At 37.5% G+C, this 17,005-nt stretch overlaps 1 protein-coding gene across 2 annotated transcripts in view; it reads right to left on the reverse strand.

The window, feature by feature from the left end:
* RFTN1 (raftlin, lipid raft linker 1) overlaps nt 1–17,005 on the reverse strand; it is a 95,669-nt gene that overhangs the window by 43,038 nt on the left and 35,626 nt on the right. For both annotated transcript variants that reach the window (XM_059482821.1, XM_059482812.1), the window contains exons 3-4: nt 12,193–12,379; nt 2,004–2,112 (exon numbers count right to left, since the gene is read on the reverse strand). In XM_059482821.1, coding sequence (XP_059338804.1) covers nt 2,004–2,112; nt 12,193–12,379 — 296 coding nt within the window. The remainder of the gene's footprint in view (nt 1–2,003; nt 2,113–12,192; nt 12,380–17,005) is intronic.

Here is a 17,005-nt window from a genome sequence, read left to right on the forward strand (position 1 = left end):
TTTTGACTTATTCTATTTTGAAAATATAGCTATTCTATTTGGTTAGGAGTTTTTTAAATACAGTAACTGGCAATACACTAAGATACTAAAACTGCTAAAAGGCTCTGTAATGAACAGCTTCTGAAAAAATAAAGGATTTCCCTATTCAATTAAAACATTCTATTAACTTCAATTGTATTCCACAGTTTGAGAAGAATTATAAGGCTGTTCATTTTTTAAAGAAAGGAAATGCCTTCTCTAACAGCTTTTTATTACTACTTTGTTTGAAGAATATCCTTTATTTTTCCATTTATTTTGTTTGTAAACATGATTTATATCTGGTTTATATGCCCTTAAAAGCAATGGATATTTTTGTTGCTCAGACAAATTAGTTAATATGACAATTAATTCCTACTCCCAAACAAGTCTTGTTTCCTGAGTTAGATTTACATGAAAGTGTTGAGACTTTCACAATGTGCATAATCAGATACAGTGACACAGCATGCACTTGACAGCAACAGCTTCAAAGAACTTCAAATTTCTCTACATCAAATAACATCTAAGGCTGAGCGACATACTCAACCTACAGAGAAACTGTAAATATACATTCTAGCTATTAAAATTTAAATTATTATCTTTCAAAAAGGGATCTTCATAACCCCACAATCAAATGGCTTCTATCAACAGCAACATTTCCATGTCTAGAAAAGCATTCTAAAGAGTCTCAGAATTGGATATTTATGGAAATGAGATGACTCCTGGATTGTCATTTTGTTTTCATGTTATCCATACTCTTTCTGAAGTTACAAATGCAAAGACATTTTCTGTTTCAATGATGCACAATTTTGCTACCAGTTGTGACAGTTATGCCTATTATTCTACTCTGACTCAAAGAAGTGAAGAACAAAATCAAACATGTTGAAACTGGTACACAATAACTACACCAGTTTTTCCTAAGTATGAATATACTGAAATAATCCAAGATAACATCAGAATAGTAGTGTAATGACACAGTTCGACCTGAAACAAAATTTGGGCTCACATTTTTGAATGCTGTATGTGTTCAGAAAACTTCAGTTTGTTCTGATACCAAAATCTATATATATTTCAGCATCAAATAGTTACAGCTACATTATTTTAATCCAGTTCTTAAAATTCAGAGTAAAAATAGAAGACTGAAGATCAGTGTAGTCTGTCAAGCTGAGTCCCCATCAAGCTCATAACGCCTGTGCTGTAGTTTATTCTAAAAATTTTATTAACTATTATCACTGCAAATGGACTAAAGCTAGGGAAGCGTGCCTACTCACACCCTGTGGCTAAATAAATACACTACTCAGTGCTAGTTTATATAACATGCAACAGGACACAACAGATGCTGCAGAATTTAAAACAAGCACAATGTGAATCTGTTTTCACTAAAATGGACATAACCTGCTAATTTCCAGTCTGGCAGAATATTATAGTGTCAAAAATAATTTTAAAAAGAAGGCCATAGATAAAGAATCGCAGGGTTCTCTTCAAATTCCCTAATGTATATTTAATACTTAATTGAAAGCAACAGTATTCTGGTTCACAAAAGTATCAGGGTTACCAATACCAGCTCTATGAAACACCATGTGATACTGAAACAAAATTAAATAATCTGGGGGATAAAAGGCCTTTTAGGTAAAGCACTATCCAAGTGGATATCTGGACACTAAAACCAGAAACTATATATATTGTTTCAACATAAAATGCACATTGTAGGACCATCTTCTGCATTGATATCATCTGTGGGAGGTCATTTTCCTGTGACACTACAAATAAGTTTTTAATAATAATAGGATCAAACTTGTTTCTCTCAAGAAGTATAACTGCTGTTCAGATACTTTAAATTACAAAACAACAAATTCTAGTCCAGTATTCCAGGTGGTCCAAGTGATGCATATTCCTACTGCCAAACTGACAGAACTAGAAACAGTAATTATAGTGCAAATAAAAGCATACTGTGTTCTGGGGGGTTCCCCCCTTTTCTTTTTACTCACTTTCTTAATAAAATCAGGCATCTCCTTTTTCTGTGAAAGGTGGTTTAAAGAGGAGCAGCATTCTACCTCCAACACATATCCTTCACTATTGACGTCACCTTTTGAAGACCTAAAGAGGCAGACAGAAAAGAAGAATCAATTTCTGTTGTTACACTGGATACCCATACATCCCATTTATATGTATTCCTCCTGCAGAGCCAAACTTCAGACAAAGCTTCGGTTACAATACATTCCTCCCACTGAGGTCAGTACAGTCATGACAAGTGGCAGCTACAGTATGTGACCCACATGCTAGGGGAGCAGATCACACCAATGACCACCAATGGTGGGATGCTTCAGGGATTTCCAGATTTCTTTTTCTGTCCAAGAAACATTTTGGCAGCCTGGCATCTATGGCCAACACCAAGGAGATGCACGGGTGATAAAGCTCAGGATACACAAAAAGAAGGTTCCAATGCTATGGTCCGACAGATGGTCTGCACCCCATAAGATGCATTTCAGACAGCAATTAAAAGAAACCCCTTCTCTTTATCTAGAACTATTCCAAGAGAACATCTAAAATCAGGGGCTAATCAAAATAGTTTAACCTTCAGTCTTAGCTTATGTTCTGTTTTCAAGAAATGTAAAGCTGTGCCTGAAGTCCCCTTCTCTTGCAGAAGAGACTAACTCCTAAAATAATTCAAAGCAAATGCCATCTGCCATATGCATTTGCTGAACAAATGAGCACTGTGGAAATAAGGTATTGGTCAAAATACGCCAAGGGAATATTTGGAAGTTATACTGAATGATCTTCAGGAACAGTCTGCAGACACTGCTACTGAAGGCAGTTTTCATCTCCTCCTGCCTCCCATGAAAGGAAACTGATACACCTGACCAATAGAGGATGTCTAGACAATCATTTGCTTTCTCAGTTTTTCAGAAGAACACATGGAAGAATATTAAAAATAAAAGCAAGCTTGTCATTCTTGGGATCAGTAACAAAGCAGTTAACTAACATTTCCCAGAGAATCAAAAGATCAAGTTCCAGCAGTTGTTTGATGCCTGGCTACCTAGAGGACAGAAAGAAAGGTACTGAAGTTTGAACTGGGAGTGCTGAGGAAGCAGCAAAACAGGGGCTGGGCAGGCTTGCCAGGCTTGCAAAAGCCAGCCTGTGCAAAAGGCCTGTTCTGGGGACCGGGACTGTGTGACACAAAGCTTCAGCTGCAGATGGTCCCAGGGGCTTTCCCGAGACACTTGCAGTTCCCCGGAGCCGTGCGGTGCGTGGGCTGCTGACTGCAAACTGCCAGTGTTTCCTAGGCAATGCTGCAGACATCTGCTACATCTGATCCTCCCACTTTCACACAGGCCACACTCTCACCTCGTTGCTCTTATCTCACTTATACCTGAACAGGTGGTAGCAGACTGTGCATTGTTTGGTAACACTTAAGACCTTTCTCTATAATTGTTTTTTCCCTCTTTTCTAGGTTCTTCTTACAACCTGTGCTTCCATTCTCTACTTCATTCTGGACAAAAATTTTAACAAAGTGTTAAAATAGAAGTTAAAGTGTTCATGAAAACTCTCCAAACATCTTTATAGAATTTACACAGGTCATTACTGGGGGGCTAACAGTATTCCAGAACAACTCCTCTGCAACAGGCACACATAAATTAACTTAAGAGCAAGAACAACTTTGTCAAGAAAATAAAAAATCATTTTGAGAGGCACAACATGTGTACTGCAGAGAATCATTTTTGCTGTTCTAAAGTCCTAGATAAGAAAATCCATCCTGTGCAGATTTTCTGCCACTGATGAACTTGAGAACATAAAAATAAACTTTAGAAATCCTCCCTGCTACTGTACTTACAACCAGACCTACTTTTTTTTTTTTTTAGTCTGAATATGACAAACAGGAAAAGTAGCCCTGATGTTATCTAGCCACGTTCTAGACAGAAATAATATGAACTAGGGCACTCTAATGCTCAAGCAATCAATTAACTATCAATGCTGCCACTCAACACTGTAAAGTCAAGTCCATACAACATCAAGTGGAGCAAATGCAACTCTCCAGTGCTTTGGCTGTTGTATAACTACAAACCAGAGGTGTGGTACCAATAGGCAGCAAGGAACCAAGCCCTTTTTAGACAACCAATTCCATCTTAAGGGGACAACTGCATAACACTATAAATGCAAGGAACAAATACTTCCACTATTTCCCTTCTTGGATAGAAGCTCCCTTCCAGCCCAACTGAGGAAGCCACTCCCCTCCCTGAGACTGTAAAATGCTGCAGCTCAAATTCAAAGTCAAGATATCAATCCAGGAAATTAAGTATGTGTCATGCTATTTTATGTGCCCACCCATTTGGCAAAGGCTGTTCATAACTCTGGCACTGCTGTGACCCACATGAAAATTCACTATTCTAATTCCTCTGAAAGAATGAGACAGACTGCATTTTAAAGTCTAAATCCCCTGGCTACCTGAAAAAGAAAATCCTTTTCAACCTGTATTGATAAAGTTTATAGACAGGTATAAGGAAGAGAGAAGCTGGCCTTGAACCACTCTCTCCTAATTCCTTTCCTCCCCCTGAACAGCTCTCTGAGCTCTGATTTTGTGCAATTTTTTGAGGACTTGCTTCCAACCTCTCTGAAAGGAGTAAGAGTTATCTGAGATACAGATTATATGCATAAAAATATAGTGCTTATTACTGCAGCTGCTTAAAATGTCCTGTTTAACTCCTTTAAAAAGCACTTAACTTTAAAATACACTTGCTGCTTGAAAATATTTAATTGGAGACAATTTACTCCTTCTGTAGCAGTTTAGAGGCTACCTCTGCACTGGGGCTCATGAAAGAAATGGCATCAAATATGATTGCACTCTGTTATGAACATTATTTTACAGAACACACTTAACAGATCCTACTAAAGGCTATAAAATCCTTAGTTAATATCTTCCAATAGAAAGACTCTCTATTTCCAAGAAGTATTTTTCCATGCTCTCAAGTAAATTATGTCTGTATTTGTTAAAAGCAAGTCTTTGTTTATACTGGTAGTTTTTACCTTTTTAGGAAAGATTTAAAAGCCTGCTATTCTGTCAAAAACAAACAGAACAAGAGCCATACCTTTTCATGTGAAAATAATAAATACCTGTGGATGTCACAAAAATAATTTTCTGAGTAAAGCTACGTGGGCAAGGAATTGTTTCCAGTCTCTATGCAATAAACAGTGCATTTCATATGTGTATCAAAAAGTAGTCATAAATATCATAAAAGTCTCTCATTAAACTCTTCAAATATTATTAGTACAGCCATAGAGAAAGTGATAATTATAGATACAGCTAAATTCTGTATTAACAGAAATTAATATCATCTTAGTTTTATTAATTTAATGGGACTATTTTAGGACCACTTTCATTAGAAACTATGAAGCAGGACCCCCATAAAATCTATCAAGATCCCAGAAGCCAGAGAAAAAGTCCAAAGAGCACAGTTCTGTGCACTTGCATTCTTCTGCTCTCTTCTGAAAAAAGACTGATGTCAATCGTGAGAAATAACCCAATAATCCATACCCAGGAGTCTCTTACCAGTTTTATAGCACAGGATGTTACTGGGAGTCCAACATATAAAATACTTTAAAATTAAAGCAATGGTTTATGTAAAGCTGATTTTCACTTTCCCATCATAAAATATTTCTCAACAAAAAGGAGAAAAGAGAAATGCTGAGATCAGTTTAGTCAAAAAAATATGTAAGCTCCAGCAGTTCTGAAGATCTTCCTTTTCTTCTGGATGCACAGTCATCAAGTTCTTCATTTTCTTTTCCTCCTCCTAAGTTGGAAAACTGAATCTTCCTCCCTTCAATCCTACAAACATTTGGGTGTTTTGTATTACCTTTATTCCTCTGATTTAAAAAATGGCTGGGTTAATTAAAAAAGGTCCAGCTCTGAGAGCAGCACACCTGGATACACAAATGCTGTGCCCTTCCTGGAAGGCAGGATGAACTGGAGAAGCTGCTACGTCCAGACTCACTACAACACCCTGTACTCACTGTTACACGTTTGGGATGCCTGAGAGGGAACACAAGGGACAGTGTGAACAACACCAGCACTTTCCCTGCAGTGAGGAAGGACCCTGGGTTTAATTTGTTTTTGTTATATATTGTTTGTTTATCATTAACAATTTTCCTGGAGAAGGGCTCTTCTGCCACTGAAGGTAAACTCAGAGCTCACCATGGACAACCTTAATCATAGGATGGCAAAGAGTTGAGGTGGAATTTCAGTCTACCTGATGCTGAGCAGAGGGTCAGCATTCACAGGCCTGGTGGTGTGGGGGTAGAGGGTACCCTTAAATTTTACCAATATGGAAAGGGCTGAGGACCACAGACTTCCAAAAAGTGTAATCCTGAATCCTGAACAGGGCTTCTAGTGCCACTAAACAAGAAGATTGTACATTGAATAAATAAGATTTTAACTTATAATTGGAAATTCACTGGCCAAAAATATGTTACAATGGTTGTTTCACTAGGTTGTCATTTCCTGCACAGCTGTTTGCTGTTAAGCACCATTTCATGGTAGAAAAACCATAACCAGCTGTGGAGAACCAGTAACTCATGCAGTAACTATTAAAGCTGACAACTTGGTGTCCCTTACAGACTGGATTTCCAGCCCTTTTCAGATACAAGAAGGAACTGAAGAAGCCAACATTTGGTCCTAATCTTCCTGAAGTTCCCAATGCCCATGAGCTCAGCATGCCAAAACACACTTGCAAAACTGCAGAGATGCTCTAAAATTACTATTTCATTAAGATGATGCTAAGAATGTGAGCAGAGTTTTGAGATTTTCCACTACACAGGAATAGCTCTACCACTCAAATAGAACTGTACATTCATAACAAACTGGTCCACATTACAAGAACAGTAAAACCACACCGAAGTGATTAACATGAGCAGCTGATATCTCTACAATTTCAGGTTAAATTTCCAGCAAAATTAGAGTATCTGAAAACCAAGAACTCAACAACTAAAAATCCATAGGTTTTATGATGCCCAGCCAAAAACCACACACCATTTTTTATAAAAATAGAAGCAGGTATATTGCATGCTAAGAGCCAAGTCTAACCCATGTGACACTTTTTTAATGTTATTACCTAAACGTTTTCTTTATTATAGGAAATCTTATCACTGGAATAAATATTATTTGTTAGTAAAATTTATAAACTTTTTTTAATGACAGTATATAAAGTTTCTTCAGAAAAGTTTGGGCATGTATTGGTACACAGGCATCTTTAATGTGCAGTGTTTATAATTTTCAGAATACAGATGAAAGGACATTTATTTTGAGTCATTGTTAGAAGTTATTGTGAGGAAATAAGTATTTCTTTGAACTTGTAACAGATAACAAGCCTTCAAAACTCAAACCATTGTCCTTTGAGCTAAAAGAAGATAACTGTTGACTCTTGGGCATGGAATAAATATTATCTTTTCATTAAGTTGAAATCAGCCTGCTGAGAGCAACAACACAGACTACATTTGCACACAAACCTGTATGATCCCTAATGCTCATGAAGGCAAATTCAGACATTTCTCATCTTCAAGCTTAAATCCTACATGAAAACCAAATAGACACATACACACAGAGATGCATTTATATTCAAAATAAAAATATATTTTATCTATGCAAAGTACCCACTTTCACCAAAGTGAAAACACCAAAGAGAAATACCAGCAAAATCAGGAAACTGTAAAAATCTTTGTTTACTATTAAACTTTTGAACTCAGTCTGTCATATTCCTTCGCAGATAAATAGAGTTGTTGTTATCCAACTGATGATAGTTTGAATTTGTCAGGACTAACAGATACAGGAATTATAGAAATAGAATTAGAATCATCTCATCAAATGAATCTCTACAACACTCGACACCTCATTATTTTGCAGAAAGGGAAAACAGCTGCAAAGCTGTTTGAGGTCAAAACAGAAATTTAGAACATTCAGAAACTCTAAAAAAATTATGATTAAATTAAACTACTTAGTCTACTTCTGCAGTGCAATGCTTCCCTGTTGGTTGCTTTACTGACTGAAGGCAAAACCTGTAGATGGTACATCCTAAGACACAGTTGGAACAATGGAGAGAAATTCTTTGGAACACCATTTATATCCCCTGCTTCTCTATCATGGTGCAATAAAGCATCTGCAAACATGTGCAGACAGTTTGTGAGCCCCAGATCCTGTACCTTTCCTGGTAAAAGAGAATGGAGGTTGCTTTCCAGTGCTGAACACTTAGAAAGGGACATCAAAACATTTTAACTGACACTGAATTTTGAAACTTTAAGATACCAGACAGGGGTATCACACTACAGATTGCTGGGAACAAGTTAAAGCTGCTTTGTGCTATGGTTTTGTTGTAATTTTGTTTAGGGGCTGACTTAGCAATTTCTCTACAGGAAACAGATAACCTGCAACAGCCACAAGCTGTCCAAAATAAGAATGCACCCAAGATGCCTGCACAAAGATTGTTAAAAAAAAAAATAGCCAGTGAGTGTGGAAATAAAAGGTCAAGAAGAAAAAGGTTATTGCAGACACAAAGAACTACTGATTTCTGCTCCTGGGGGAATGTAAGAATGTGTTATTCTCCTCATCTTGGTTAGCCAGGACCTCCCAAACACACGGACCTCCCCCCACTCCTTCCATCAGCAGAGTGCCACTGTCACACGTTCACACTTTTCAGGTACCAGCTTTTATTCCCTTTCCTGAGATTCTAAGTGTAAATCAGTGTGAATCTACTCTTCTCAAGCAGGAGTGTGAACAGCAGGCCACACCTACGCTTCACTCTTGGGGCTTTCCCTAAATTCAGGAAAAAAAAAAAATCGGCAAAAACCAGGGCTCAGAGTTTTCTTCACACAACTGATACAAGATTCTTCAAGATTTCTTCCTCAAGAAACCCACATACCTCAGAACTCAGCACAGACAATAGAACAGACAACTGCCTTTGAGTTAAGTCCACTGAAATTTAGAGGGGGAAATAAAGTATTCATGAGCATTGAATGTATTATTCTTTTATCTGACTATATTCTATGTGATTTTCAAACCACTTTCCAATCAACTGCTTAGTGTACACCATGCCATCAGATGCTACAGAAATATTTAAATTTATTATATTCAATTTAATGAGAGCAGTGGCAGAGTTTTTTAATAACTTGTTAGGCTACCTTCATGCCCAGTGCCTCTAAAGAGTTAAACACCCCTACATTTATTTCACTTACTTTAATTGAACGTGATGCCTTCTGCACTGCAAACAATTACATTGTTGATTTTTTAAAAAGCTGTCCCTTAATTCCACAGTTTCCCTAACACTTTCAGTGGACAATCCTTGATTTTCAACATGTACACCTTCCATACATGATAGGGATGTGTCTTCAAACGTCCTACAGCAGGAATGACTCCTATTTCCATATTTACCACAAATGATTACATAGCCAAGATAACAAAGCCAGCAATACCAGATTAAACAGAAAGCTATCAAAGTGACTTTAAAAGTCACCTTAATGTACAATGCCATTGCAAATTCACTAGGAATATTGTGAAGCTACACGACAATGGCAAAATAGGATAAAAATAACACTAACAGGTGACTTCCATGAATTCTAATGCACAACGTGCCTCAGCACTACCTTTTCCATTTTATTGTTGAACAAATTCAGGCACTGCAAATCTCACTGACAGCAGCAGCATGGTGTTCCTGATATCCCTCAGCTGCTGCAGCTGGCACAGCCTCTTCCTACCTTTGGGGGGGCAGAGCTATAAAACTAAGTCCTCAAAGCACAAATCAACAGTATTAATTTTAAACCATAAAACTGACACAGGTGCAACGCCGACTAAAGACTAATTCAAGCATTCAGTCTCTGTATAGATGGAATTGGCATTAATTACTGTAGGCACTAATGCAACAATTTTATTTCTGTTCCATTCAGAGAACAAAAAAAGGAAGGTGGAAAACACACTCTGTATCTGCCAGACAATGGACAGATGAAGTGCAGAGTGTTGGAGCCACCTGGGGTGAAACACCTGCAGTGAGAAAAGAGCTGCAGCCTCAGGTGTTCTGCAGGAAGTGCCCAGGCCTCCCAAGGATGGGCTCCACACCAAGGTACAGAGTTTTTTATGACTCTTGGCTCCCCATAAACACCATACCACCAAAGGGATGGATTTGTACTCCACAGCATAAGTGATGTCACCAGTGATCCTACAACTGTGGCTGGACTACTTTTACTCCTAAAATCTTATGACAGAAATAAATATTCATCTGATCTTAGCCTAAGCAGATCTAATTTCTACCCATGATTTAACTGTGATATACAGAGACTGCCTTGAGATGACAAGACACCTGACAGTCCTCAGGGGGAAAAATATAATTTCATCATTATCAGCAGTGTGATGAGAAAGGTTAATTAAAACAATTACAGTAGGTCTTTCTTCTTCATTCTGTTAGATATTTTCAGTCCCCAGCTGTTTGTGGAATGACATGAACTTGCAGTTCAGATACAGGTGGTCTCTATGCAGGCCATAGTTATCTGAAATCTGTGCAACACCCACTCTCTTCATCACACTTGGCAATGCAAATATTTGTTGCACTCACACACTATGGGAGAAGCTGCTTCCATACTCTCAGCCAAACTCAGGAACATCTAAGCTACATGAAACATCAAACTGATGTAATTTCCCTTTTGGTACCTGTTTTTTTCCTGCTTCACCACGTCCCTTCCGCTTCCCTAGGCAGTCAAAAATGACAGATAAGAAAATGCAGAGAAATGGACTGTGACTGTAAAAGGAAATATAATTGGTTCAGGACTCTCTCCTGTCTTCAGTTTTGTACAGTCATTTACAGCTGTCTAAAGCCTGTGACACTGGCACCCAAGTGAGTGAGCAGGCAATTAATATTTTGTACTCCTCCACGATCCCTCTGCACAGAAGTGAACTACTGGACACAGCGTGAGAGCAGTGACACTGAGCACTCTGGCTTGAGGACCACATCAGTGAGAAGGAATGGGCTCTTCCCTGACAGGCCTTCAGAGCTCAGACCTAGAAGATGTTGAACCCTCAAGACCCCTAACCAACAGAAGGCCTTAAGCACTTATTTAGCGTTACAAACTCATGCATGTAAATGCTTTCATTGCTTGCAGCATGTGTAGGCAGGGAAGACAAGGCCTCAAAACCAAGCAATCTCAGCCCACCATCACTCAAGCCCACCGTATAAACCAGCTACATCCTTTTCTTCAAGCATCAGCACAAAGAGAGGGACCAGGATTGCCAGATGGAGGTTTAATTATCTGCCAGCCTTCAGAATTGGTCATGGTAAGAAGGGCTGGACTGGGGAATACAGCTGGTGTAGGAAACTGGAGAGAATGGCTGCAACAATACAGGTAGCTGCAGAATTGGGGATGGTCAGATAATATTAAATTAGGTTTTAAATCATTAACTAAAAATCATATGTGTACAAATATCCACATTTCAATTTTCTTCTGGGCTATTTAACAGCACATCCTATAGATTTTTTTTAGAAATCAAATTAAATCATAAAAGATCAGAATTCCTGTTTCTTTATCTATCTTCAGATTTTATGTAAGATATTCTTAATGCATTTTAATAAGTGCACAAAGCAGGAAAGCAATATTTTTATTTATGGAGTTTGCACTGACTAAAACTTGTACTGTTTAGAGGAAAGCAGGGCCTAAAGTCTACACATAAATTTAAGAAGTATGCTTACATAGTATAAAGTATATATATATATGCTTACATATATAAAGTATACACATAAATTTAAGAAGTACTACAGTTCTCAAATTAATTGCGTTAACTGTAACCATCTAAACACAAAATATGCGTTTTCTAAGCAAACAATTCTCCTGTCATAATTTAATCTAATAAATTTTTAAAGGGTACCAACAAGACCATCCTCACAAACTGTCATGCATAGGGCTTGTTTGTTTGCCTCTCATGACAACACATCCCAAAATACAGAGCATATTTCAACTTGTTATTCTCCAAGTCGCCTGCCAAACTGCAGACAAATTGTAAACATGAAGAACATGTTAAGCCTATTCAAGCCCACAAAAAAAAAAAAATCAAGTCTTGCACAGTAAACTCTGCTATAATTTCCTGATGTAGGTCAAAACTCAGCAGGAAATCACATCGTCTATTTTTATCCCAGTTCACTGGAAGTGCTTTACCTTTCTGCTTTCTTGATAAGCACGGCCCTGAAGATTTGTTCCTGGGGAGTTTTCTCTTTTTCATCAGTTGGTTGCACAAAAGGGTGGACAGCAGCCAAGACAAAGCCCTGCTGGTACAATTCTTCCAGCTGAGCTGGAAGATCATACAAGGAGGAGAGCTTGATTGCAGATGATCCTGGCAGCTCAGCTGGAAACAAAAAGAAATTGGTCAATAATCTGACACTAGACTATCATGTATTTTAAAATCCAGACTCTTCAGAGTGAAGTAAGCTTCACACTGATCTACAATATTAACACCAAAACTGACCTTTCCTGAGACCCATTTTGTATTTCATATTTTAAGCAGGCTGTCTTGGCGAAGGACTTGTATTACACAAGAGACTTGTGCAATTAAACAAGAAATCAGATACATTAAAATGCCAAATCCACTACACAGCCTGGCAGAGATTAGTCGAAGAATTTAATAAAAACAAGGCAGTTGGTCAAAAGATATTCTAGGTTTTAGTAGTTGTCATAGTAATGCAAGTAAAGAAGAGTAAGCCATGAGTCAAAAAAACAAAACAAGAGAAAAAAGTCAATGAAGGCAGAATATGTCAAATTCAAAAGCTATAAAAAGAAGTATCAATCTACACAAAATCAGACTAAGAGATCTCTGATGCAAGGTGCTGATGAGACCAAGTATCTGCCAAAATGTCTGAAGATAATTTTGTAGGTATATTGATAATAGGAACATTGAGTGATGCATACCTATAGCAATGAGAAACCTTTTAGAATAAACACTAAATCTTATACCTCAGGGTTTAAGCAAACCTATACATATTAGAAGTGAGGATGAGACATAGTATATGAAAATAATCCTTCCCCAATCTGCTTACTGCAAGGTTTTATGCCATCCTGTCAAGTGTTTGTTGCTGACTCCTGTCAGACACTTGACATACACAAGGATATTTCAGTCAGTATAGCAATTGCCCTTATTTCTTTGGAGTCTTGTGGGATTCAAAAGAAAATCCCATAAATCACCTAAAACAATCTTTTATTCCTTTCTTCTCTGCATCAGTAATTCCTCATACACTTTTCATATTTTATGGGAAACAACATCTCTCTTTCCTGACCTTTGCCTCTTCATTTCCATCTCGCTTGGAGGATATTTATTATGTCAGCAAAACCACACCAGGGCATACAGGGTGGTGAGGTCCTGGGTGTTCTTCCCTCCCACTAAAGAAACCAGGAGGGAGGGGATGCGGAAAGAAACACAACAAATGCTGCCAGCACCTTGCAAGCCTTTGCTAAAAAAAAAGCACTGGAGAATAGTTTGTATGAAATAAGTGGGCAATGCAAAATAAGGTTTCATTGTATACTGCTTTTTCCATCAAACTCTATGGCTACCCTTTATGAATAATTTAAGGGGTTATCAAAAAACTAATAAATATTCAAACCAAATAATACCAAGGAATAATTTAAATAATAATAGAATAGATCTGCTTAGTATGTTTTTTTCCTCATGTAAGACCACGTTCCAGAAGGGAATAATGGAACTTTTTGACCAGGAGTTTAAGATGTAGAATTTTTTATTATTTTTACAAATAAAATGAGATCCAAGCAACATGCACATTGACAGACAACAGGGCTCTACCTTCTACAACAGCATACAAATCACTTCAGAGTCATAAAAAGAGACGGCACAATGAATAATGCATAATAAATAATAAACCAAACAGTTACTTACTGGAGCCTACTGGGGATAAAAACAGGGAAACCCAGATTTTAGAGAATTCCATTTTTCCTCTTGTACTCAGAGACTCCAAATATTTTTGACTACACTGCAAGTAATTAATTTCTAAATGAGGGGTTTACTTGGATACAATGGAATGACTAAACACTACTCAGTACTGTTAATTCTGCTCAGAGTGCTCCCATTTTTAACCATCCCCTATGAAAACTGATGCTCGCCTGGAGTATGTATGTAGCATCAGGATTCTTCTGAGGATAGCTTGAGTAAGATTAGTAAAAAGTCTAGTCATTAACATGGGAGACTGGCTGCTTCCTCCTAAAAGCTAAACATGAGGAAAAAGTGTGGAAATGCATGTAATTTGAGCCTTGGGATGTAACTTGATTAAAAAAGAAACTTAATAGAAAATAGAAATGGGTGGGATCATCCAGCTAGTTCATCCTGCTACCTAGAGGCAGGATCAGTTCTAGTTTAGTTGTTTCTCCGTTTTTCTCATCTATTTTTAAAAACCTTTAGTAATGGAAATTCCACAAGCCCCTGAAGCCATTTTTCAGCACTTCTCTATTCTTCCTACTTAAAACCCTTTCCTAGCACGTGGCCTAAATTTCCCTCTCTTAAATTCATGATTGCTACTTCCCCACAAGAGTATTCCTTTTCTGCAACAGCATTTCATAACTCCTAACACCATTCATGCTTGAATCTTACTTTCTTTATACTGTATAAACTCAGTCCTTTCAATGCTCCTGTTCTCCTGTATTCTTTATTTCTAAGTAACTTTTGATGTTCTCTCCCGATTCTCTTCAACTGTCCACATTTTTCTTCAAGTATAGTACCTAATTTTGCCCACAGTGATCCAGCACAAGCCTCACCACTGCTCTGTAGAATGGAAAACTCTTAACACTTACTACATCCTATGTCAGTTTACATCATCCCAGGGGAAAAAAAACAAAGGAAATTCTTCTCCCCATAACTAACAGAGGCAAATTTTCCTGTTCTTTGTGAATTTTAGGATTTTTCCTTTCAGTTCTCAAGGGCCATTCTGGGTTCTGACTTTCACAGAATGAACAGCACTTCTCAGACTGGCAAACTGTAACGAACATACTCAGCAGTCATTGCTGCAATAGTTAATGGAAACCATGAATTTTAACAGACTCTGACCAGAACAATTTTAAGCCTTACAGCTAATACATCTTTTTGGTTTGACACTGAACTACTGCTAAATTCTCCTCAGACTAGAGATCCTTCACAGCAGAAAGACAAGTTCCTATTACACAACTGATGCCCACAAGGTCTATGAGTTTTCTGGACCTATAGACTTGTGCTGTGCACTCTTGTTACTCTCCAACTGGTTTGAGTTGTGCAGATTCCTCCCCAGAAATCCCTGCTACACATCATCCTCTGGGTATTTCATAACACATTTTTTCCAGTATCTTTCTGGGCATTAAGTTGAGCTAACAATCTCACAAAACTCTTTCAATGTAGGTTAAAAAAGGACATGACATTTTGCTACAGAGTTGTATTCATTCTTCAACAGTCTTCAATCTTAAACTATAAAATTTCAATTATTTCTTCAGCTAATTCCTCTACAGTGCATACCTGTAAGTTTGGCCTACTTGGAAACATCTAATTTATCAAATCAGTTGTCAATCTAGTCTTTCCTTACTTTACCTTAGAAAAATGCTAACATTTTCAGAAAGTCTTACCTAATTTCCAGTAAAATATATTAAAATGCTTGGTTTAGTTGTTAAAGAGAATTCTAACTATATCATTTTAGAAGTAAAAGGAAGCCCAGAATTGTGTACAAGCGGGACTAGTTTAAGGTAAAAGAGCAAATGAAAAACTAAATAAAAACTTGTATAACACCAGTGCTTATAAGCCTTTATTTTGCCAAAAGATAATGCTGACTTCTTTTATCAGCCTCTTTTTTGCTTTTGACCTGCAGTGGCTCTAAGCTTTAGGTTCTGGTCCATATTTGCACATTTATTGTTGTATTTCTCAATGTGGCCTCAGAAGATTCCTTTCTTTATCATTTAGATGAGTGTGTAAGAAACTTAAATGTAAATGAATGAAGACACATTCTTCATTTTGGTTAAGGCTGAAGGTGGAGATAGTAGTGCTAGCTGCCTTTGGACTGGATCACCAGATAAATTAGATTGTTGCCTGATACATACAGAAGACTGCAACTTTACAGACTCTTTAAAAAGAAAGAAAGTTTGTGTTATACAACTGATATCTGTAAGGTGACTTTCCTAGGTCTAGGGACTTGTGCATTATTTGCTGCTAATGGAAAAACTTGACCAAATATTCTCACTTACCCTCAACTTACCACAGAGAAATCACTAAGAGGAGCGAATTTCCATAAAAATCTACAGGTTTTCATGTGTATTTGAAAGTGGTCATTTCTGTAGCTCCAAAAAGCAATTTATGGGAAAAAGAGAAAGGAAGCACAGACTACTACCAGGATCCCGAGGGACTAAGAGCAGGCTGAGAAACAAGACTGGGAAGACAGATTTTGAAGAGGGCTTCTGCCTGTGTTAAGGAGCTCCTCTTTCCCTCCCAGTGGATCATCCAGGGCTTCTACCACCAAGAACAAACAGCCATTGACTGGATTTAAACTGAAGCATCTCATGTGACCTCTGACAACTGTGCTATAGTCCACACTAATGAGGGAGACACCTCCTGATCAAATACTAAGGGAGTTACAGCTACAGTCTATAAAAAGTAGCCTGATTTTTGTGGTTGTTTTAATAGCAATAGATTTGGGTACCTTTGAGATGCGGTAAACCAACACTGTAAGAAAGAAAAGTATAGTATGCCTTATAAAATAATCCCTGGATTTACCTATTAGCCCATGCTTAATGATACCCATCATAAAATACAAGACATCTTTATATGTACTCAACAGAATTATGTGATTTCAACTCTATTCTATTTGATAAACAGCAACTTCCTCTTCCTGACACTTACATTTAAGACAAAGATAAAATGAACTTTATTATTTTTTTATCTCCTATTATGTGAATGATAGCTATGCCCCAGAAAAGCTGAAACATTAAATGCCAACATGGCATTTATTTAATTTCT

The sequence above is a fragment of the Ammospiza nelsoni genome, chromosome 1 (assembly GCF_027579445.1).
Source record: "Ammospiza nelsoni isolate bAmmNel1 chromosome 1, bAmmNel1.pri, whole genome shotgun sequence".
Lineage (NCBI taxonomy): Eukaryota > Metazoa > Chordata > Aves > Passeriformes > Passerellidae > Ammospiza > Ammospiza nelsoni.